General features: G+C 39.6%; 1 protein-coding gene across 17 annotated transcripts in view; it reads right to left on the reverse strand.

Annotated features, from left to right (window-relative positions):
• Tasp1 (taspase 1) overlaps positions 1–22,964 on the reverse strand; it is a 231,619-nt gene that overhangs the window by 136,857 nt on the left and 71,798 nt on the right. For 16 of the 17 annotated variants that reach the window (XR_010064632.1, XR_010064631.1, XM_039105021.2 and 13 more), the window contains 2 exons: positions 12,821–12,900; positions 6,270–6,376 (listed from right to left, as the gene is read on the reverse strand). Coding sequence is in view for 15 of the 17 variants with exons in the window: in XM_039105021.2 (XP_038960949.1) it covers positions 6,270–6,376; positions 12,821–12,900 (187 nt within the window). In the remaining 2 variants the exon portion in view is untranslated. Of the gene's footprint in view, positions 1–6,269; positions 6,377–12,820; positions 12,901–19,755; positions 20,223–22,964 lie in introns of those variants that run through there. The other variant, XM_039105028.2, reaches the window with a different exon arrangement.

The following is a 22,964-nucleotide window of genomic DNA, read 5'->3' on the forward strand; positions in this document are numbered from 1 at the left end:
ACCCTGCCTAAGTGCTCACTGACCTACGAGCCAACAAAAATTAACTGAAGGCTTAAATTACATCATGCACGTGGTGAGAGGAAGCAAGGGTAACTATGCACACTCGACTGCAGAATCTGTTACTACAGAAAAGGAGATGGAAACCATTTAGGCAATATGCTGTGAAGAATGAAAAGAGAAAAGTCTGAAACATCAAAAATGTTGAGATCAAACAATACCCCCAACTTCTCTTAATAGGCTAAGAATAACAGTTCCTCCCAATCATATCCAGGGCTAACTGTTTGAAATTGATGTTTATGAAATCTAGACTATGGTCTAGATGCATGGTGTCTGTTTTCTAAATATAAATGTCTTCTCGGTCACGAATAACTTAGTCTCCCTGTGGCATGAACCAAGTACAGAGTAGACCAACAAGCTAAAGGCGCCATCCCAATAGTACTGTTTCTGCATCCACCTATAATAAAACTCATGCTGACTAGGTACCTTCTGCTTTCTGTCTCAGAACAAAAGTATCAAGTATTAATATACAATAAGAGATAGAAGAAAAGCTAAGTAAGCCCACCCTGAGAGAGCAGGGACAAATGTTTACTACCATTTTCATATTAAAATATAATAAGTTAAATAGTTATCTTTCTCCTTTTTACCACATAAGTCACATAAAAAAGGCAATGATGAAAAAAAAGGAAATACAATCACTAAGAGATAATTCCTAAAAACCTACATGTCTTTTTAAAATATTACACCCTAAAATTTACAGAACCTACAGCTAGAAACTAAGTTCGCAAAACTGAGTTAATTCACAGAAATTAGGTGCAAAGGCATCAACTCTTCCTCACTGTCTCTCTCACTTCCATGAAAAACTTCTCAAAAGCCACACTGACTCTTCTTCCCACCCCACCCTGCCCCAACCAACCCATGCCATGCCCATCTCCAATCCACTGCATCACACATATGGTTGATCTAAACAGTCTCCATGTACCAAACCCAGCAGCCATTCCTCAACAGTACATGGCCCAGCAAAGACTTTAAAACACATGCTCCTCCAATAGTCCTCTCCCTCTCCCTTCATCCCTCCCCTCCATCCCTCCCCTCCCCTTCCCAGTGTCTCCTTTTCCTTCAGGTGGTTCCTGGTTGTCCCAGTTTCTACATCTTTCTTTTAATTGGATATTTTGTTATTTACATTTCAAATGTTATCTCCTTTCCCGATTTCCTGTCCATAAAGGCCCTATCATATCCACCCTCCCCCTTCTTCTATGAGGGTGTTCCCCCAGCCAACCACCCACCACTCCCCACCTCCCCACGCTGACATTCCCCTAAACTAGGGGGCCCAGCCTTGGCAGAACCAAGGGCCTCTCGTCCCATTGGTGCCAACAAGGCCATCCTCTGCTACATAGGCAGCTGGAACCATGGGTCTGTCCATGTGTACTCTTTGGGTGGTGGTTTAATCCCTGGGAGCTCTGGTTGGTTGGTATTGTTGTTCTTCCTATAGGGTTGCAAACCCTTCAGCTTCTTCAATTATTTCTCTAACTCCTCCAACAGGGAACCCATTCTCGCTTCAATGGTTGGCTGCTAGCATTCACCTCTGTATTTGTCCTGCTCTGGCTGAGCTTCTCAGAAGACAGCTATATCAGGCTCCTATCAGCTTGCACTTCTTGACATCAACAATATTGTCTGGGTTTGGTGGCTGTATGTATATGGGCTGGATCCCCAGGTGGGGAGTCTCTGGATGGTCTTTCCTTCAGTCTCTGCTCCACACTTTGTCTTCATATCTCCTCCTATGAATATTTTTGTTCCCCCTTTTAAGAAGGAGTGAAGAATTCCCACTTGGGTTGTCCTTCTTCTTGAGCTTCACGTGGTCTATAGATTCTATCTTCAGTAATTCGAGCTTTTGGGCTAATATCCACTTATCAATGAGTGCACACCGTGTGTGTTTGTGATTGGGTTACCTCACTCAGGATGATACTTTCTAGTTCCATCCATTCGCCTATGAGTTTCATGAAGTCATTGTTTATAATAGCTCAGTAGTACTCCATTGTGTAGATGTACCACATTTTCTGTATCCATTCCTCTGCTGAGGGACATCTGGGTTCTTTCCAGCTTCTGGCTATTATAAATAAGGCTGCTACGAACATAGTGGAGAATGTGTCTTTGTTATATGTTGGAGCATCTTTTAGGTATATTCCCAGGAAGGGTATAACTGGGTCCTCGGGTAGTCTTATGTCCAATTTTCTGAGGAACCTTCAGACTGATTCCCAGAGTGATTATATCAGTTTGCAATCCCACCAATAATGGAGGAGTGTTCCTCTTTCTCCACATCCCCGCTAGCATCTGTTGTCACCTGAGTTTTTTATCTTAGCCATTCTGACTGGTGTGAGGTGGAATCTCAGGGTTGTTTTGATTTGCATTTCCCTGATGACTAAGGATGTTGAACATTTCTTTAGGTGCTTCTCAGCCATTCAATATTCCTCAGCTGAGAATTCTTTGTTTAGCACTGACATCTTGAATTGCCTTAAGATTCATGTGCAAATCTCTCACACAGTCTCACTATCCAGGGTGTGTGTCAATATGGGTGTATATTCCTTATTTTGTCAATAATTTCATCATAGATATCACTTTCTTGCTCTGTCTATAAAACTACTGTCCGTAGTTGCTCATATAACCAACTTCACAATTAATACTTCTACCTATCACAGCAACCTTTCCAATGTAATGAAGGGTTGGTACACATTTTCAGGAGATGAAAATACACTAGGAAATACAAAGAAGTGTGTGTTTAAATGCATGTGTGTTGCAGTGTCCTTTGGTGTTGCAGGCTTGGTTGCTAGCCTCAGGCAATACTGGAAAGGTTGTAGAACTACTAAGAAATGGGAGAAAACAGTGGACTAGGTCCCTGCAGAGTACACTTGGGGACATGGAAAGCCTAGCCCACTCTCTGCTCACTGAGAGATGGGCAGATTTCCTTTACCATGGCCATGGCTTTGGTGTGCCTGCCTTGTCAGAGGCATGACAGCATCAGGCCAGTGGACACATAAAACCTCTAACCCAAAAGAAAGCAACTTTCTCATAAGAAAAACTGTCTCGGTACTTTACTGGTGATGCAAAATTCAGCAACACCTTAACGATTTCATCCTTTTTTTCATGGTGCTGGGAATTGAACCCAGGGCCTTGTGTGTACTAGACAAAGGCTCCAGCACTGGGATACATGCCTAGCCTGATCTTTTGAATGTAGATCCTCAGACAGTGTTCCATACTGTTTTTCTTAATAGACAGAATGAAATGACCTATGATTTTGACTTTCACAATATATAAAAGAGAACAAGAAAATAAAAATATTAACAAAACATTCTATATAAAGAATAAATGGATTTCTATGGTTTTCATCAATCTTACTAGCTTACTTTTCCATAATTATAATGCACCAACATTTCTTTACGAGCCAATTCTGTTTTTTTTTAATTTACTTTTCCAATAGAGCACTAAATATTCAGATAAACCTTAGTCTTCAAATAAACAACTGTCTTTTTAAACTCATTATTCCTAGGATTAACATGAAACAACAGATTATGTCATTTTAATAATAAAAAGCAATGAACCCAAGGAGAATGCTGATACATTCAACTGCAAGCAGCATGGGAGCACGGCACACTGATAGGCTGCTCTTGACATAAAGCAAAGACTCCTTTCCTTACGCACTACACGCAGAAGGATCCAGCCCATATCTGGTCCTTCAGCTGATTCCACACCACCCTCCCCAACCCATTTTGCTTCAAGCACACTAACTCTCTTCTACTTCTTACCCCAATATGACAACTCTCCACAATGGGCTCTGAACACACAGTTCATTCTGGGTGTTCTAGTCTTCTGCTGACTATTTATAAAGCTCACTTTTTCACATAAGTAGGTCTCTGCTGTGCATCCTAATGGACGCAATCTCTCTTCATACTCTCATTTCTAGAACACTATATCATATCATGTTGTTCTTTTCTTTTTTCTTAACAAAACACAACAAACATACTGAAACATAATAGTAACCTTAGTTATAGGTATATATTTTCCAGTCTCTGTCTCACTAGAGCATTTTGTTCACCACTGCATTCTTACAACTAGCACACAATCACTTTTGAATGTAAACAAACAAAACTGAATAGGTAAGGCAGTGATACTTCAAAGCATAAAATTCTAAACTAATAGCCACACAAGGAACTCTAAGAATTTCACACCAGCTCTATGCCTCACAGCAAACACCCAGGAACAACTGTCTCGACAGGAGAATATAAAAGCAAATTATAATCTATGCACACCAGGAAATATTATTTACAATTTTTTTGTTGTTGTTTGTTTGTTTTCTTTCATTTTGTTTTAAGGAACCAGTGATAGGACATGTAGAAATCTTTGAAAAAAAGTGAACAGAAAAAAACCACATTCCATATGACTGCAACAGAAGGCATCGATGGCAGTAAAACCTGGAGGAACGGTTACCATCTAGGTGAGGGGTTAACTGAAGGACAACAGGACCAGCAGTGCTGTCTTGACCTGACTGGGGCTGCAAGAATACCTAGTTATGGAAACTGATGAAACTGTCTTCAAACTGTGGTCTGTTTCTGAGACAGACCACACTCTATAGCCTGTGAGCTATCTGATCAAACTCGTGAATGCAAGACTTACTCACAAGCAAACCAGATAACAGGTTTAAAGGGCAAAAAGACCTAAACTTGTTCACCAAGGCATCATAAAGAATGCAGAAACACACCCAAACATACACAATTCACATGCACACGTGCAGACACACATACACACAACGGAACACACTATACAAGCGCTCATCAAGATCTACATATTAACTTGCTTATTTATTTCCTAAAACCCATACCATGAGCTATACAGGCAGAATTGGACCAACCTGTTTGATTAATTATCCTATGAGGAAACATACTGAAAAATACCTGTTATTATGAAAGATGGTTTATTTGGTACTTTGAAACTTTGATAGAAAGCATAAACCAGCTCATGAGGCAATAACGAAAGACAACATGATACAGACAAGGAACATATAGAATATGACCTGACAGCAATCAAGAGCTGTGTGCTAATAAAGTCATAAGATGAGAACACTGTAGCTTTCAACTTCACTCTCCTGCCAAGGACCAAAGCAATGCAATACAATGTGGCATTTTGTGCCTACTACGCAAATAAAATACAGAGTGGGCAAACACTGAGAAGCTGAATCTCTTAATTTATTCAATTTTAAGTTTAATATTAAAACATTTTCAGGCACTGCCAAATATGATTCTAATAACTAAATATGTAAATTCACATTTTCAAAAGTCAATTTTATTACATGTACTCATTTAGTTAAGTGTATCTGTGTGTTTAAATACACAAACGCCACAGCATGCAACTTTGAGACGTCTGTTCTGTCCTTATACCATGTTGGCCCTGGGGATCAAATGACAGCAGCACTTCTACCACTGAGCCATCCCATCAACTCTCAACAGTTACGAAACTTTAAAATAGCTCACTATCAATTGTCTACTGATTATATTTCAAAAGGTATTTTCAATTCAGTAACTTAAAATACATTATTAAAATTAATTTTTGTTTACATTTTAAAATTAAATTCACTGTTTCTTTCCATGATCAAATCTTCAAGAAAGGGGCTAGAGAAACAGTTAAGAGCAATTCCTGCTCTTCTAGAGGACCAGAGTTCAATTTCCAGTACCCACATAGCAGCTCACAACTGTCTGTAACTTCAAGTTCTGACACCGTCACACTGACACACATCAGTGTGCCTGCATACGAAGGCCAAACATCAAAGCACATTTAAAAAGAAAAAAAAATTTTTCTCAAGACAGGCTTTCCTCCCATCTGTAGACCAGGCTGACCTGAATTCAGATATCTACCTGTCTCTGCCTCCCAGAGTACTGGGAATAAAGGCATACACTACAACATCCAACTCATGCTTTACTTTTTAAATTCCAACGTGTATATGTGTATTATGCATATACACGTGCACATGTTCAAGAGAATATCACAACACATGTGTGAAAGTCTGAGGAAAACTTGTGGGAGTCGGTTCTCTCCTATCATGTGGATTCTGGGAAAACTGGGGTCATCAGTTGAACCTTTTGCAGTAAGTACAATAAGTACATTTACTTAATGAGCCCCAGCTGCCGGCCCTGCTTTAATATACATATATAGGACATCCTATTCAATGGACTGTCAACCATATCACTGTCATGCACCAGCCAACGCTTCAGACACCTCCTAACCTTTGCACTTGATTGTCTTCTTCTCTTTAGCTGGATGAAGTCTGTTTCCACCCTTTCTGCCAGCTCTAGTTTCCTCTTGTTCCTTTTAAATGCAGCTAAGCTGAATCCTACAAAAGAGAACAATAGAATTATTAAAACAGGAAGGCAGAGCTACCCTAAGCAGTGCCTCTCCCAAAAAAGAAATCCACTTAAGATTGTTCACCTGTTGGTTTTAAAAAGGCTTCCCAATGTACACTGACAAAATAGAAAAACAAAATAAAATAGCATGAGTTTATAAACTTAGGGAACGGATCAAACCACAGAACAACTGAGTTCTGCAGGCAGTCAGGGCCCAGGGACACTTAGTGATCCATGACCATTCGGCGACAGTTTTCTCAGTCTCAGTGTACAGACATGGGAGATGACACTCGGGAGCACTACTACAAGTACACGAGAGATGAGTGAGAAGAAAAGAGGGGATCACAGAGGTCGATCTACATCAGGGAAGGTAAAGCAAGCTGCCACATACTAAGAAATAAGACTGTAAGCCTTAACTCTGTCTCCAGATATAAAAGGGAAAGTTTGCGAAGGATATGTTAACCAAGAGGCCACTGATGCATGGGTAGAGAAGTGTTCATGCTATCTGTATAATCTGAAGGAGAAAAAAGTGACCCCAGTGTGCCTGGTAGTTAATCCTCACTGACAACTGAACTGGACTTAGAAACAGCAGAGAGACACACCTCTGCCTGTTTCTAAGAGGTTTAACTGAGAAGGGAAGACTGGCCCTGGGTGTTGGTAGCACCATCCCATGGTCTGCGGTCCTGGACTGAATAAAAGGAATAAAACCAGCTCAGCAGCAGTCTGTGTGTCTCTGCTTCCTGACTGTGGACCAGTAGACACTGTCCCTCAAACTGTAGCCAGCACACACTTTTCTTCTTCGGTGTTTAGTCACAGACTAGCAAGACAGGAAGGAAATGGGAAAAACAAAAATCACTGAAAATGTGAGCCTGATATGGTGACTCGCACCTATCATCACAGCACTATACAACCTGAGAAAAAGAACTGTTATGGGTTCGAGGCCAGCCTGGGCTACAGAACGAAATTTCGTAAACAAAAACAAAAACAACAACAACAACAAAAATCCATCAACACCAGGACATTCTCCAACCTAGACTATAAGTTAGGCACCAAAATGGGTCTCAAGATTTTAAAAACTAAAATCCTAACACAAATCTTCAATAAAATGCCATAACAAAACTTAGAAATTAATAAGAAAAATAGAAAATAAACAAATACATTAAAATTAAACAATATTCTCAGGAACAGCCAATGGGTCCGAAGAAATGAAAAGAAAATCATAAAATCTCGCGAGTTGACGGAAACACTACATACCAAAGCCTGTTTATTTATCAAATGCAGTACAATAAATGCAGCAGGCTGTAGTTAATTCCTGTGTCAAAGAGCCTCATCTTAGGGACCTAGGTAAACAATCAAACCCAAGGAAATCTTGAATATCAGAGCAGAAATAAGTGAAATAGAGACTAGAAATAAACTACTAATAATCAAATTGATAGCTGATTTTTGAAAGGTAATAATCAACAAACCTTTTGCTAGATAAAAGAAAAAATAAAATTTGATGTGAAAGGAGAAATATTACAAGTGGTATCACAAAAACACAATGCACCAGAAAGGTTGTCATGATAGTCATACGCCTGCAGACTGGAAAATCTACACGACGGAGCTACGCCCTGGGCACATACGAGCGGGACAGCCTGAACCAGGACAGGGAAAAGATGAGCCGCAGACACTGATGAAACAGAGGCAGTAGGTCAGTGTTCTGTATGGTTTGAAGGCGGATGCACATTAGTGGTAAACCATTTGCCCAGCATGCCTGAGGCCTGGCATTTGTCCCTGTGATGCTTTAAATAGGAATGCTCCCCACAGAGTGACTCCTGTGTTTGAATGCTTGGTCCATAGGGAATGACAGGATTAGGAACTGTGGCCTTGCTGGAGTAGGTGTGGCCTTGTTAGGGGAAGTGTGTCAGAGGCTGACTTTGAGGCCTCAGAAGATAAGGTCAGTTCACTTCCTGCTACCTGCTGCTTTGGGTGTAGAACTCTAAACTCCTTGTCCAGCACCATGCCCACCTGTACTCTGCTTCCAAGGCAGTAATGGACTAAATCTCTAAACTATAAGCTAGTCCCAATTAAATGTTACCTTTCGTAAGACTCAACGAGGTCATGGTGTCTCTTTACAGCAGCAGAGACCCTAAGGCAGCCCGTTAGCTCACAGGGCATGGAAGAATCTCTCACCAAAGAAACGTCTATGACTTGAGGATAACTGCTCATTTCTACAAAATATTTCAAGAAAAATAAATTGTAATTCTCAAACTATTCCAAAAAGGAAGAAACTCTATCAAATTCATTCTACTAGGTCATCATAGCCCTGATATAAAAATCAAAAACACAACAACTACCACCGAAACATCCCTGATGAACAGATGCCAAAATTATCAAAATAGTAACATGCCAATTCCCACAGCATCAAAACATCAAGTAAGATTTGGCCCAATGATGCAAGAACCAAACATATCAATACAGGTATGATATCCCATCAAGAGAATAAAGAACAAAAATATGTGATCTCAATTCACATAGAAGACAGCACTCAGTAAGATTCTGCTGCCCTTCATAATAAAAACACTGACAGGATTCAGCAAATAACTCAGTACGGGCTGGAATGATGACAAGGGCGTGGGTAACATGAAATGAGGGAGCTGGAAGCACCTTCTCTGAGAGCTGGAACAGGACATATAGCTCATGATACCTATTTTATTGGCATGCTAGAGGAGACTTTGGTAGAAAGAATAAACAGGAGAAGAAAATTAAAAAGTATCAAATTCCAAAGAAGGAAGTCTGATCACCTAGAGTGTAGAAGGCAGACTTCATACAGAGAAGCCTTAAAATTCCACCCAACCATTAGAACACATGAGACTGAGAGCATTGGTAGGACACAACATGAACAGCAGCAGGACCAGCAAGTTGTGTCAGCAGGCAAAGGCTTTGTGTGTGTGTGTGTGTGTGTGTGTGTGTGTGTGTGTGTGTGTGTGTGTGTGTGTCCAAGCCTGATGATTTGAGTTCCAACCCCAGGCCCTACCTACAAGGTGAAGAGATAGAGCCTATGATATCCACACACGTCAGATGTGTGCATACATACATGCACTAAATAAAATGTAAGAAAAGAAGAAAAAAACTTAAAACAAGTAACAGCAGCAAGTATGCTGTGCACAAATAACTTGCTCTTTTTAAAAAAGTTACGTGAGGCCTGGACTAGAACACAGATGGCTCACAAGTGCTCATCGAGAGACATCTCTCCACCACCATTCATCGAGTATCTGCCCTTTATGATTTCATTATAATTTACTATGACATTAGATTATCTCCATGACCTGGGATGTTCAGTGTCTTTGAAAGGGCCCAGCAGCTAGTTGGGTCATATTTGATGAGTTCATGGCCATCAGTGACTGTGCAAGGGTTTCTTGATGCCTAGCTTAACAGTGACCACATATTGTATGAGAAGAATTCAGAAAGCCATATGGAAAATATTAAAATTTATAAATGGAAGGAGGCTTTTAGGTAATAAAAGTCTTTCTTTTCTATGATAGTCTCAGGAACTCATCAAATATGTTTCATCAATTAAGTCTTATTCTAAAAAGATAATAGAAAAGCATATTCTTAAACCTTTCTCACACACACTCACAAACACACACTCATATATGTTATGTGTTAACGAATGTCTTAGGGATTTTATAGCTATACAGAATTCATAAGTAAAGTTATAAAGAATAAATGTTTCTGTGAAGTAAAAAAACATAAGAAAGTGAATTATATTTTTCTGTCATTATAAAAATAGGAATATCTAGGAACAAGTTTAAGGAAGAGAGCAATCTCTACGGTGACAATTACAAAACACTGAAAATAAATTTAAAGACACATATACAAAAAATGAAAACCACAATCCAATACTTTCAAATCAAGTACTAGCTACATCACCTAAAGCAAACCCACAGATCTCATCGAATCAACATAAAAATACCAAAAACGTTCTTCATATACATAGAGAAAGCAATCAAAACTTAAACTGGAACCACAGAAGATCATGAGGAGTCATAGCAATCTTCAGCAAAAGCAAAGCTATAGCCTCATACAACCTAACTTGAAAAACACATTACAAAACCACAGTAAACAGAATAGGATGCAGTGACCAAAATTCACATGCACACACGTACACACACACGCATACACACATCAAAGAAGCAGATTCCATAAACTGTTCAGTATAATTACTGCCAGGTGATTTCCAAAAAAGTACCATGAATATCTATTTTAAGTTTCTACTGCTGGGGAGAAAGTACAAAAAATAAAAAAATTAAAGAATGATTCATTCTCTCTCTCTCTCTGCATGTGTGTGTATGTGTGTGTGCGTCTGTCTGTCTCTGTGTGTGTGTGCATGTGTGTGTGTCTCTGAGTCTCTGTATGTGTGTCTCCCTCCCTCCCCCCTCTTTCTCTCTCTCTCCCTTCCTCCCCTCTCTCCCTCCCTCCTACTCTCTCTCCCTCACCCCCTCTGTGTGTGTGCATGTATGTGTCTCTGTCTCTCTCTCTGTCTCTGTGTGTGTGTGCATGTGTGTGTGTGTCTCTCTCTCTGTGCATGTGTGTGTCTCTGTCTCTCTCTCTGTCTCTCTCTGTCTCTGTCTGTCTCTGTCTCTGTCTCTGTCTCTGTCTCTCTCTCTCTCTCTCTCTCTCTCTCTCTCTCTCTCTGTATGTCTGATGATTTTATCAAACTTCAAATTTAGAGGCTTCTACCAGGGAAGGAAACCGTCAACAGCATAGACAAGATATAGAATGTTAGAGGTTAATATCTAGAGTATACAGCAAATTCAAAAGTTCAACAACAAAAAATACAAATTACCAGGTTTTTTAAATGGACAAAAGATATGGATCAAGTGACTTAAATAGGCATTTCTCAAAGAAAATATACAAAAAGCCCACAAGTATATAAACAGTGCAAGTATCACTAACCATCAGGAAAAGCAAATCAGAACTACCATGAGATGTCACCTCATCCAAGTAGAACGCTGTGGTCAAAAGACAGGAATGTCAATAGGAAGACAAAAGAGGACTCCAATGCCTATCAGTGAGAATGACAAAACTTCTACATACTAAACAATGTGTCCTTTTATCTTTTGTTTCTCAGTTTTAACTCCTATCTTTCTTTACATTTAAATCTAAAAAGCTTGTTGCAGGAACCCTTAGGGTCAGGAGGCATGGTGCCCCAAGCCTATAATCTGAACAATTGGGCAGTAGAGGAAGGAATTTATCTGGGGGCTTGCCTACAGTTTCAGTGTGTGAGAGCATGGCAGTGACATAGCACTGAGGCAGTAGCTTAGAACACATATCTGATCAGTAAGGTGCAGGCAAAGAAAGAGCAAGACTGAGCTTGGCATGGAATTTTGAAACCTCAAAATTCACTCCCAATCACAGACCTCTAACAATGCCATACTTCCTGATCCTTCCTAAGGAATCCACCAACTGGAAACCAGACATTCAAATATATGCACCTAAGAGGGCCATTCTCATTCCAACCACCGGAGCTCCGTAGTAAGTTTCAGGTCATCTTGGTCAAGAATGAATGAAATCCTGCTTGGAAATACAAACCAAGGTGCTGAAGACCTACCTCAGCGATTAAGCACCTCTGCTGCTCTTCCTGAGGACCCAGGTTCCATCGCCAGCAACCAAGTGCTAGCTTACACAAGGGCTAGCTTACAACCCCCTACAACAGTTCTAGTTGATCTGATGCCCTCTTCTGGCCCCACACAAACATGGTGTGCAGACAGAGATGCAGGCAAACACCCACCCAGAAGCTTATTTTTATAAAAATAAGCTAATCTTCAAAAGTAAAAAACAGGGAGCCAGGCAATGGTGGAGCACACCTTTACTCCCAGCACTCAGGAGGCAGAGACAGGTGGATCTCTGAGTTCAAGGCCAGTTGTGTCTACAGAGTGAGTTCCAGAGCAGCCAAGTCTACCGAGAAACCCTGTCTCAAAAAAACAAAATAAAACATAAAACAAACAAAAACAAGGAAAAAACAAAACAAAAAATTCTTCCTCAGGTCAAGAGCTAAGGGAGAGCTACCCTTCCTTCTTCCTAATGTCTTCCAGAGAGGGCACCACGGTTCTATTATTCACAATTACTTTAAGTAGCTTAATGATACTTTGAGAATCATTTTAAAACCTGGCGTGGTGACTCACACTTGTAATCCTAGCACTTCAGAGGACTTCCATAAGTTCAAAGCTTTACAGTAAGTAAGTTCTAGACCAACAGACTAAGGACACCTCGAAACTAAAAGCAAAGAGGAAACCTCCAGAAGGAAGAGGTGATAAAAAAGTAAACTTGACCTATGTTTTAACTATACATATTTCAACTTACAGACATTCTACTTATATGTGTCAGAACAGGAGTGATGTACACTTTAGGTTGGTTGTTTGTATAGCTTAACTCATGAAGGGTTTACTCACTTGTGGTCATGGTGCTAGGAGGGCAAGAGGGTATCCCATGATCCACTGCCCATCTGTAGGCTCCTTCTCCAACTAAAAAGCTAACAACAAAAAAGTTATTTTTTTTTAAAAAAATGCACAGTGTCATCTTCTACAGTCAATAGAAGTAATATCACATGACAACTAAAGTCTTAGAGATACAAGAAACTCTAGAGCTGGTGCAAAACAGAACAGCTGCATGCTCAAATTTTCTTTTAAATTCTTCTTTGTTAGAAGTAGCTAATGTATATATTGGAAAATTTTTAAAAATTAAATAAAAAGTGAAAGTAACTTCCTGGGGAGAATAAGATTTTTTTCTTTGACCCACATAGTTGTAACATTTCTACATCTACTCAATCAAGTTAAGAGTCTAAGTGAATGTCTTCAGATTTGTTATTCTTGTCTAGAACTATAGCCACTCAAAATAAGCAATACATCTCTGCACAAGCACACTAGTTGCTTAGATCCTAAGTCCAATGTAACAAGAAGGCACATAGAATGCTCAGAAGCATTTTCACACTAGTGAGTGAATCCTGAAATACTCCCCAGAAGGGATTTTCCAGCCTTAGATGCATTTCTTAATACAACAGTAAACAGGGCACTTCTGGTTTATGAAAGACTAATTTCCAAAGGCCTCAAAAAAGCATGCCAACACCCGTAACAATCCTGTTTTCTAAGTCATTTCATGAGGTAAACAGTAATTGTAAGCAGCGACCATAACAATCACTTCATCTCCTTCCACAGCCAACTACTTATAGATCCCAGCCAGCGAGTAATGGAACCCTTGAACTTGTGCCTGGCTGTTAGTCTCCTAGTCTCTATTTTTCATTTCTGTTTTTCTAATCATTCCCACATTAAAACTCAAGCAAAGGAGCTGGCAGAATCAGTGGTGAAGACTACCTATCGCTCTTTCCCAGGACCCACACTCATTTCCCAGGCTTCATGGACAGAGGAGGTTCACCACCACCTATGACTTCGGTTCCACGAGATCTGGCTCTATCTTCTGACCATTGTAGGAACCTGAATTCATGTGCACATACTTCCACAAAGACACACATACATAAATTAAATACTATTAGAGCATACTATTAGACAAATCTCAAGAGCAGTACCTTTGAAATCTTTATATTATGTTATTACTAACACCAGTAAGAAATTCAGCATTTCTTTGTGATGAAAACTATCAAAAAGCAACATTTATAGTACGAAAAGGTCACATTTACAAAACTTACAGCAACCACAAAAATTCATTTTACTATGGATATTTTTAATGCCTGAGACACCTAAAAATCTGTATAGATTTAATGATTAAAAATCCCAGTAGGCACCCAGAAACATAGGAAACATGCCAAAGAAAAGTTAAGTAACTGCCACAACCGTTTCCTTTACATTAAAATTGCAATGGAGAAAGCCATGAAAAGAAGAGATGGGAGAGGGCCAAGTGAAATTATCCAACTTCACACAAGAAACAATCGTCACGGCAAAGAAAAGCTGTCACAGAAAATTTAAGCTAAAATGTCAATTTAGAATAGATTTGAGCAATCATTGTGTCATCTTTAGCACGTCCTTCTTTAAAAACAAAGTAACACCATCACCAAAAAAATTAAAAAAAAATTCTTAAAAGCCAATTTATTTAAACGCTTCTATTAATGTGAAAATGTAAACAAGATAGTAAAATAGTAATTAATCAAGAGGGGAGTTTGGGGCTGAACCTTTTCAACACTTTAGGTGGTCAACTAGGATTCAATCTCAGTACCTAAAATCATTGTCATCAAAATTTTTCATTCATTCACATTCATAATTTTGACATAAATAGAGCCAATCTAAAACATGAGAATGTGGCTCAGTTGATAAAGTGCTTGCCTACTGTGCTGGTTACTATTACTTGACAAAAGTAATAGTCATATGAGAGAAAGGAATCACCATTGAGAAAATGCCTATATAAGGTCAGGAAGTAGGTAAACCTGGAGGACATTTTCTTAATTAGTAATTGATGGGGGTGAGTCCAGCCCATTGTGGGTGGTGCCACCCCTGGGTGCTCCTGGGTTTTAGGGTGAAACAGACTGAGCAAGCCATGAGGGAGCCAGTAATCAGCGCCCTTCCATGGCCTCTACATCAGCTGCTGTCTCCAGGTTCCTGTCCTGATTGAATTCCTGTCCTAACTTCCTTCAATATTAGACTGTGATGTGGAAGTGTAAGCCAAATAAAGCCTTTCTTCACCAAGTTGCTTCTGGCTATGATGTTTCTTCACAGCAATAGTATAACCCTAACTAGTACACCCAGTATGTGTGAAGTTCTGAGTTTGATCTCCTGGGTCACATGGTGAGTTGAAGCCAACCTGGAATACATAGGACCTTGTCTCAAACTTTGATATAATCTATGCGATTTTAAATCATTAGGACATGTTAAAATATTCATGTTTAGAAGTCACTTTAGAAACTATACAGCATACTAAATAAGTAGCCTGGGCTTACCATCAAATATTATTGTCTAGAAGTTCATAATCACATGAAATGCCATAGAAATGCTTCTGCTATTTCAATGTAAACTTTTTCATAATATGCGTATATGTATGCATTCGTATATACATATATAGAGACATGTAGAAAGAAAAAAAATCAATTTCTAGAACAGTAAGTACTAATTTAAATTTCTTTGAGATTTGTTGTGAATCTCCAAGGAGAGAACTTTTTAAAGGAGATTCATGCAAACCCATTAGAAAACCTTACCTCTCATTTAGTAAAGTATGTCCTTCCTCTAAACCTCGACTGTCCTAGAGATGCACTGACCTCACGGATACCATTTCTATGCTTGCCCTACTCTGTGTGCAGCACCACCCCACCCCTGCACATGCCCACTCCAGTCAATTCTCAAGCAAATCAGCCATTAAAATATTTGCAGAAGACAAATCAGAACACATGTCTAGCACTGTTAACATGGCCAAAAACCTGAGGCTTGATAGGTCATAGGACTTAAGAGAGAACCTGCTACTACTATTCTGGTAGATGAATATGATATCAAACCACTAAGCAAAGACATATCGCTACACCCACAGATGAGAGAACCTTCCAACCCTCATCAGGCAAGCTCATTTCTGCAGCTGATGGTAAGATGGTGATTAATGCAATAACCCGCAACTGGTCACAATGCAGATACTTCGAGACAGCAAGGTGTTCTGTCCTAGATGCAACATCAATACCATACCTTTTCTTTCAAGGCTTGCAAGTCATTTAAGAAGGGGGACTGGAAGGAGTATAAGGAGCCAGATGTAGTGGACGGCTACAGTGAACCAGGTTTCTGGAGAGAGCAGAGTATAGGTGCACACATATGGCAACAGCAACTGGATCTTCACATGCACAAGGTCTTCACAGATCAAGGCAGACAAACTTCGAGCATGAAGGAGGGCGCTCATCAGAAAGTGCCACCCCTAGATAAGGAGCTACTGGCATCTGACAGCTACTGGAAAGAGAGAGCTCTGGAAAGGGCTGTGGTCCCTGCGAGCTTCATCTATGTTCTAGTAGATGACACTACACCTGGGCACTAAATGGACTCCATGAGTTTAAAAAAGAAAGTACATGAGATTGGGAGTAAATGGGAAGAGGGACTGAAGAGGAGGGAATGAGAGTAGAATAAATCAAAACATTATATATATAGATATAATGTATATATTATATATATACACACAAATATATGTATACATATGTTAAGCAATAATAAAAAGGTATAGGAGAAAACAGGCATTGAATTCTATCATTTCACTGTACATCATAAATACATATAATTGAAGACAAATTAGGCTATTGACTACCTAAATTCATAAACATAATATGTAAGACCTCTGTGCACTAGGAACATGGAAAAACTGAATTTGTGTGTGGAGTGATGCAATGTATATGTATGTGTAATGAATAATGTTTGCGGTATATACGATGTGTATGTGATGTGTGTGATGTGTATGATGTATATGTAATGTATGTAATGTGTATGCACTGTGTGTGTATGGCATGTGTAATGTGGGTAATACAAGTTTGATATACAATGTATGTATGTGTGATGTGCATGCAATGTGTGTAATGTGTGTGTGGTGTATATGTATGATGTGTGTGGTGTATATAATGTGTTATGTAATGTGTGTGATGTGTGCATAATGATATAGTTTGTATTATGCACATAATATGTGTGTGGCGTGTATAATGTGTGTGTTGTGTTTGGGGGAATGAAATGCTGATATGTGTGTGATATAGGTGCATGTATTCCTGCACCCATGCATGGATATGAAGAGACCAGCAGTCAACACCAGGTCTCTTCCTCAATCATTTTTTTGTTTTGAGTCAAGGTCTCTTGGTGAACCTCCAGTTCAAGCACTTCAGACTGGCTGGTTAGCCAGCAGGGATGTGTTGTGGTTTGCCCTGGAGTTATCTGTATTTTGAAACTAATTCCACTGCCCCAAGGACAGCTGTCTAGTCACTCAGGACGGGTGACTTCACCAGAACCTTCTCCCCATTTAATTTGTAAAGTACAGGTGAGGGCAGGCCTGTCATTGGACAAGAAGGAAGGATGGGCTAGAGAGAAGTTTTGAGGAAGAGGAGGAAACTGGAACGAAAAAGGAGGAAGAGACGTGAGGGAGAGGGAGAGAAGCCGTGGCAGGACAATATGGCTGGTGACGTTAAGATTCCGCTCTGTTTATTTACAGATTGTTATTAATGTTCTTAAGGGATGGATGGTACTGGGCTTTGTATGTTTAGGTGGGCAATTATATCTTATCTATTGGGTCAAAGGTTATTGTGTTGTGTGTTCTTTCATGTAGTGATTTAAGTGTAAGAAAGTGTGTGGCGGCTGGTCTGGGCCGTCACAGAGTTGGGATGTGTGTTTCTGGCATGGAAACCTGCCTTGGGAACTAGATAGGTAGAGCGATTGCTGTCAGGCTCAGAGAGAGGCCTGTGGCAGTGTGATATGGGATGGAGCAGAGCGGTTGAGACGCTTTGCTGACTGAGACAAGATATCTAGGAGATAACTTGAGGCACTGAGGTGCCGGACCTAAGGGGAATAAAAGACAACCTTACTTTTTTTATTTTTTATATTTTTACAACAATAGGGATTCACCTGTGTCTATTCACCTCCCACCCCTAAAGTAGGAATTGCAGGCATGCAGTATCATACAGGCCTTCTACTTGGGTGCTATGATCAAGCCCTTCACCCACACAACGATCTGCTGAGCATGTTTCAATTTTTTTAATCACAAAATTTTTCAAAAATACATGACAAATTTGATTTGAAAGTTTTTGTCCTCTGATCTGACAAAATTCATATTCTGAAATCTGGTTCTGAACAGTTTTAGGATAGTGTTGTGGGGAGGTATGGCCTATGAAGGGGTGAGTAGGTGGTTAGGTCCCAAAGCCAGTGAGAGCCCTACTGAATAGAGTTAAGGATCCGCTGGACTGCATTGCCCTTCACCACAGGACTCAGTGAGCAGGGTCCACACAGAAAGAACTAAGCTCTCACTGGACACTACAGCTGCTAAGTTGTTTACCTTAGGATCCTGAGCTTTAGAACTGTGAGAAAGACATTACTATTTTAAGCTATACATGTGATGAATAGCTAGCTACATTCTGTTACAATAGTCAATGAAATTGACAGATCATCACTGTTTGGGTATATGTGAACATACTGTCGTTTTACTCATGAACAGCATTTCCACAATTATTTTTAAAGGAAATTCAAGATATAATTGGAATTCAAATATCTGTTAATATAGGATTTCTCCATGAATCCCAGACAGGCCTTAATTCACAATGCTCCTGAAGTAGCTTCCCAAGTGATGTGATTATAGGTGCAGACCAGGAGATCAAGACAAAAAACTGAGTTTTCTTAAACAAACCATCAAAATCATAAAACACGAAAATCCACCTAACCAATGTGGGGCATGGTACCACACACCCATAATCCCAGTAACTCAAGAGCTGAGGCATAAAGACTGCCTGAGCTACACAGTGAATTTCAGGCCAGCACGGGTTACAGAGTCCTGCCTCGAGGAGCCACAGATAACAAACGTTTTATTTAGGACATCTTAGGAAAAGACTTATTGTGTACCGACTCTCTGTCCCTTAAACAAGCTTCCTGCTTTAACAGCTACCACCACGTAGATGTGAGGAGCTTCAGTTTGCACCCAGTAGCTTTCCTGCCTCCACACATAGCAGTCAGCAAGCAGACAGCACACACGTGTTGAGTAAGTAGATGCACATGTGAGGAATAACTAGATGGCCGTAAGCACAATATGATGTGGATGGATTCCACATACTCTCAACACTGTACCATGGATTACGTTCTATATCTCAAACTGTGTCTTATTCTAAAAAGCTATGTAACATTTTAAGACAATGAATGCAACCATATAAACCACAATGTACAAATATAGGAATTAGCAATTATCATGGCCGGATTAGGAAGCATCAGGCCAGACCAATGCACTAAGGAGCATATTGTGAGGCTTGGGAGTGTCACTATCAGTACATAGGAAGAGGTAAATCATACAAAAAATAGTATATGGGAGTAGGTGAGACCGAATGGATCCTAAGGGTCAAATTAACTTTTTTTAAAAAACAAAAACACCTTTTCTTTATAAAGTAAAAATACAAAGTAAACTAAAAAAAAATAATAAATCTGGTTAAACTGATACATGTACTATAAGAATCTACTTAAACTACTATAGGTATATACAGTGAGCTTCCAGGTATGTAAAGATTCATCAGTGCTAGGGAAGATAAGAGCAATAGAATAAAACTTGTCCTATTTTCTCTTGTATAAAACAATGAAAAAAACACAAAATATGAAAATCAACAGTTTTAGACATTACACACCAGGCAACAAAAGACTGTTATCTTGTAGAAAAGAAAAAAACAAAACAAAACAAAACCCACCTTGCTACAATCAGAGAGGTTCTCGGCCACAGTGGAGGAGCCCAGGAGTCTCTAAGGCAAAGAGATGGAACTGGACCACCAGAAGCCTAAATGGCTAGAGTTTGCAGGACAAAATACCACAGAGGAAACAACTGCTCAGAGGGACTCCAGAGATTTAGAGAGAGCACCTTTTTAGTAGTTTCCTGAATGTTGATTGCAGCTTAAGAAAGAGGAAATTACACAAAACCTACCAATTGCAAAGGAAACAAGCCCAAGTTCAGACAGAGTCAGGAACACCTTCGCTTCCACAACCCAGAGGAAACTTCCTCCACTATTATCACTTGCTATACACTAAGAAGTTTGCCTTGAAACAATGCAAACTCAGCTCAAAGATAAATACATTCTCTAGCCTTGGGAAACAAAGTCTAAAGAGCAGGACCTGAGAAGGATCAAACTTTTTAAACAACTTAATCACATTCTGAAATAAAATTTTAGAATGTCTATTAAAATATAAAAACATTCAATACCCAAAAAAATGTAAAACTCACATTGCCTGCAATCTAACAAAAAAAAAAAAAAAACAAAAAAAACAAAAAAAACCTGCCAAACAGAAAAGGGTTGGGAGAAGTGGGGGAGGATTCAACATAATCTAAAAGTAATAAAAGTAATAAAACCAGTTAACAAAGATTGTAAAATAAATTTCTCACCCCACTCCTGTACATTCATGAAGACAAAAGTCTGTTTTAAAAGATATTAATCAAATGTATGAAAATAACTAAAAGTGAGAAATGACAAACTAGACGCATGTGACTGGCTGGAGCCTGGATACCACAAGAGAATAAATGAGAAGTAGGCATAGAGTCATAGAATTGTACATGAGCCCAACAGAGCTGCTCCTCAAGCGACTGAGGAGTATGGAGATAACAACACCTACAGTGGGAGCTAACTTCAGGTGACATACCCAGGAGGAGCGATCAGCAATGGCGTTAGCTCCCTCAGTCTGGCCTATGGGTATGTCTGAGAAGCACTTTATGAACAAAGGTAGCCGACCAATCCAAAGAAATCAAGCCAGTACTCAGCAATCCTCAGGGTCTCTACTTCACCGCCTACCTCCAGTTCCGCTTGTGTTCCTAGTCTGTTCTGCCTCAGTGGTAAACTGTGACATGGAAAGGAAAGCCAAATGAACCATTCCCTCCACTACCGTGTTTTCGGTTGATGATTAGTGTAGCAACAGAGAAACAAACTAGAACACCTACAATTAAGGAAAATGTCCTAAGGTGGGATGGAAACAGTTCAGGGACATAATGCTTGCAAGATCTAGTGAAGGGAAGAAAAGGAAATACCTCCTTTCCGTTTCCTTCTGCACCCAGGGCTGACCCTGGGCCATAGCTTTGTGCCTGGATCACTTTGGGAGAAAGCTGAACTCCCAATAGTGCTGGCTGGCACACCTCACAGCTAAGGTAGGACTACGACTTCTGCTCCAAGGGACCCGAGGAACAATCTGGGTCAGGATCTTTCCTGTTTTCTGTGACCCTGTGCCACAGCTCTCTGTACCCAAATCCCACCAGGAGACAGCTGGTCTCCCAGGAGTGCTAACACACCTGAGGGAAGAGGAGGGTCAAGTCAATGTTAGAGACAGCAAGACCAGCTGACATCAGAGATAACCAGATAATAAGAAGCAAGTGCAAGAATCTAAGCAATAGGAACCAAGGCAACTTGGCATCATCAGCACCCAGGTCTCCCACCACAGCAAGTCCTGGATACACCAAAAAAACAGAAAAGAAACATTCGGACTTAAAATTACATCTCACAATCTTATGGGACTTTAAGAAGGACATAAAAAGTTCCCTTAAAGAAATAAAGGACAATACAGGTAAACAGGTAGAAACCCTTAAAAAGGAAATACAAAAATCCCTTAAAGAGTTACAGGAAAAGACAAACAAACAGGTGAAGGAATTGAAAAAAACCATCCAAGAACAAAAATGGAAATAGAAACAATAAAGAAATCACAAAGGGAGACAACCATGGAGATAGAAAACCTAGGAAAGAGATCAGGAGTCATAGATGCGAGCATCACCAACAGAATACAAGAGATATAAGAGAATCTCAGAAGATGCCATAGAAAACATTGACACAACACTCAAAGAAAATGCAAAACTCAAAAAGATCTTAACAGAAAACATCCAGGAAATCAAAGACACAATGAGAAGATCAAACCTAAGAACAAATAGGTATAGAAGACAGGAAAGATTCCCAACTAAAAGGGGCAGAAAATATCTTGAAGAAAATTAGAGAAAAAAAAAAAAAACTTCCCTACCTAAACAAAGAGATGCCCATAAACATACAAGAAGTTTACAGAATCCAAATAGTTTGGACCAGAAGAGAAACTCCTCCCATCACATAATAATCAAAACACCAAATACACAAAACAAAGAAAGGATATGAAAAGCAGTAAGGGAAAAAGGTCAAGTAACATATGTAGGCACACCTATCAGAATTATACCAGACTTCTCAGCATAGACTATGAAAGCTAGAAGATCCTAGGGAAATATCATAAAGACCCTAAAAAACTCACAAGTGCGAGCCCAGGCTACTATGTCCAGCACAAAACTCAATTAACATAGATGGAGAAAACAAGATACTCCATGACAAAACCAAACTTACACAATATCTTTACACAAATCCATCCCTAGGAAGGACAATGAATGAAAAATTCCAACACAGGAAGGAAACTACACCCTAGAAAAAGCAAGAAGTAATCACCTTTCAATTAACCCCCCCAAAAAAATAAATAAATAAACACAAAAATAATTCCATCTCTAACAACTAAAATGGTAAGAAACAACAACTACTGTTCCCTATTATCCGGCAATATCAATGGACTCAATTCCCCAATAAAAAGACACAGACTAACAGACTGAATACATATGAGGACCCAGCACATTGCTGCACTCAGGAAACGCACCTCAGAGACAAAGACAGACACTACCTCAGAGAAAAAAAATGGAAAACAACTTTCCAAGCAAATGGTCAGAAGAAACAAGCTGGAGTAGCCATTCTAATATCAAATAAAATCGATTTTCAACCAAAAGTAATCAAAAAGATAAGAAAGAACACTTCCTATTCATCACAGGAAAAAAATCCACCAAGATGAACGCTCAATCTTAAATATCTATGCTCCAAATGTAAGGGGACCTACATTCATAAAGCTCAAATCACACATTGCACCT

This window comes from Rattus norvegicus, chromosome 3 (assembly GCF_036323735.1).
Source record: "Rattus norvegicus strain BN/NHsdMcwi chromosome 3, GRCr8, whole genome shotgun sequence".
Lineage (NCBI taxonomy): Eukaryota > Metazoa > Chordata > Mammalia > Rodentia > Muridae > Rattus > Rattus norvegicus.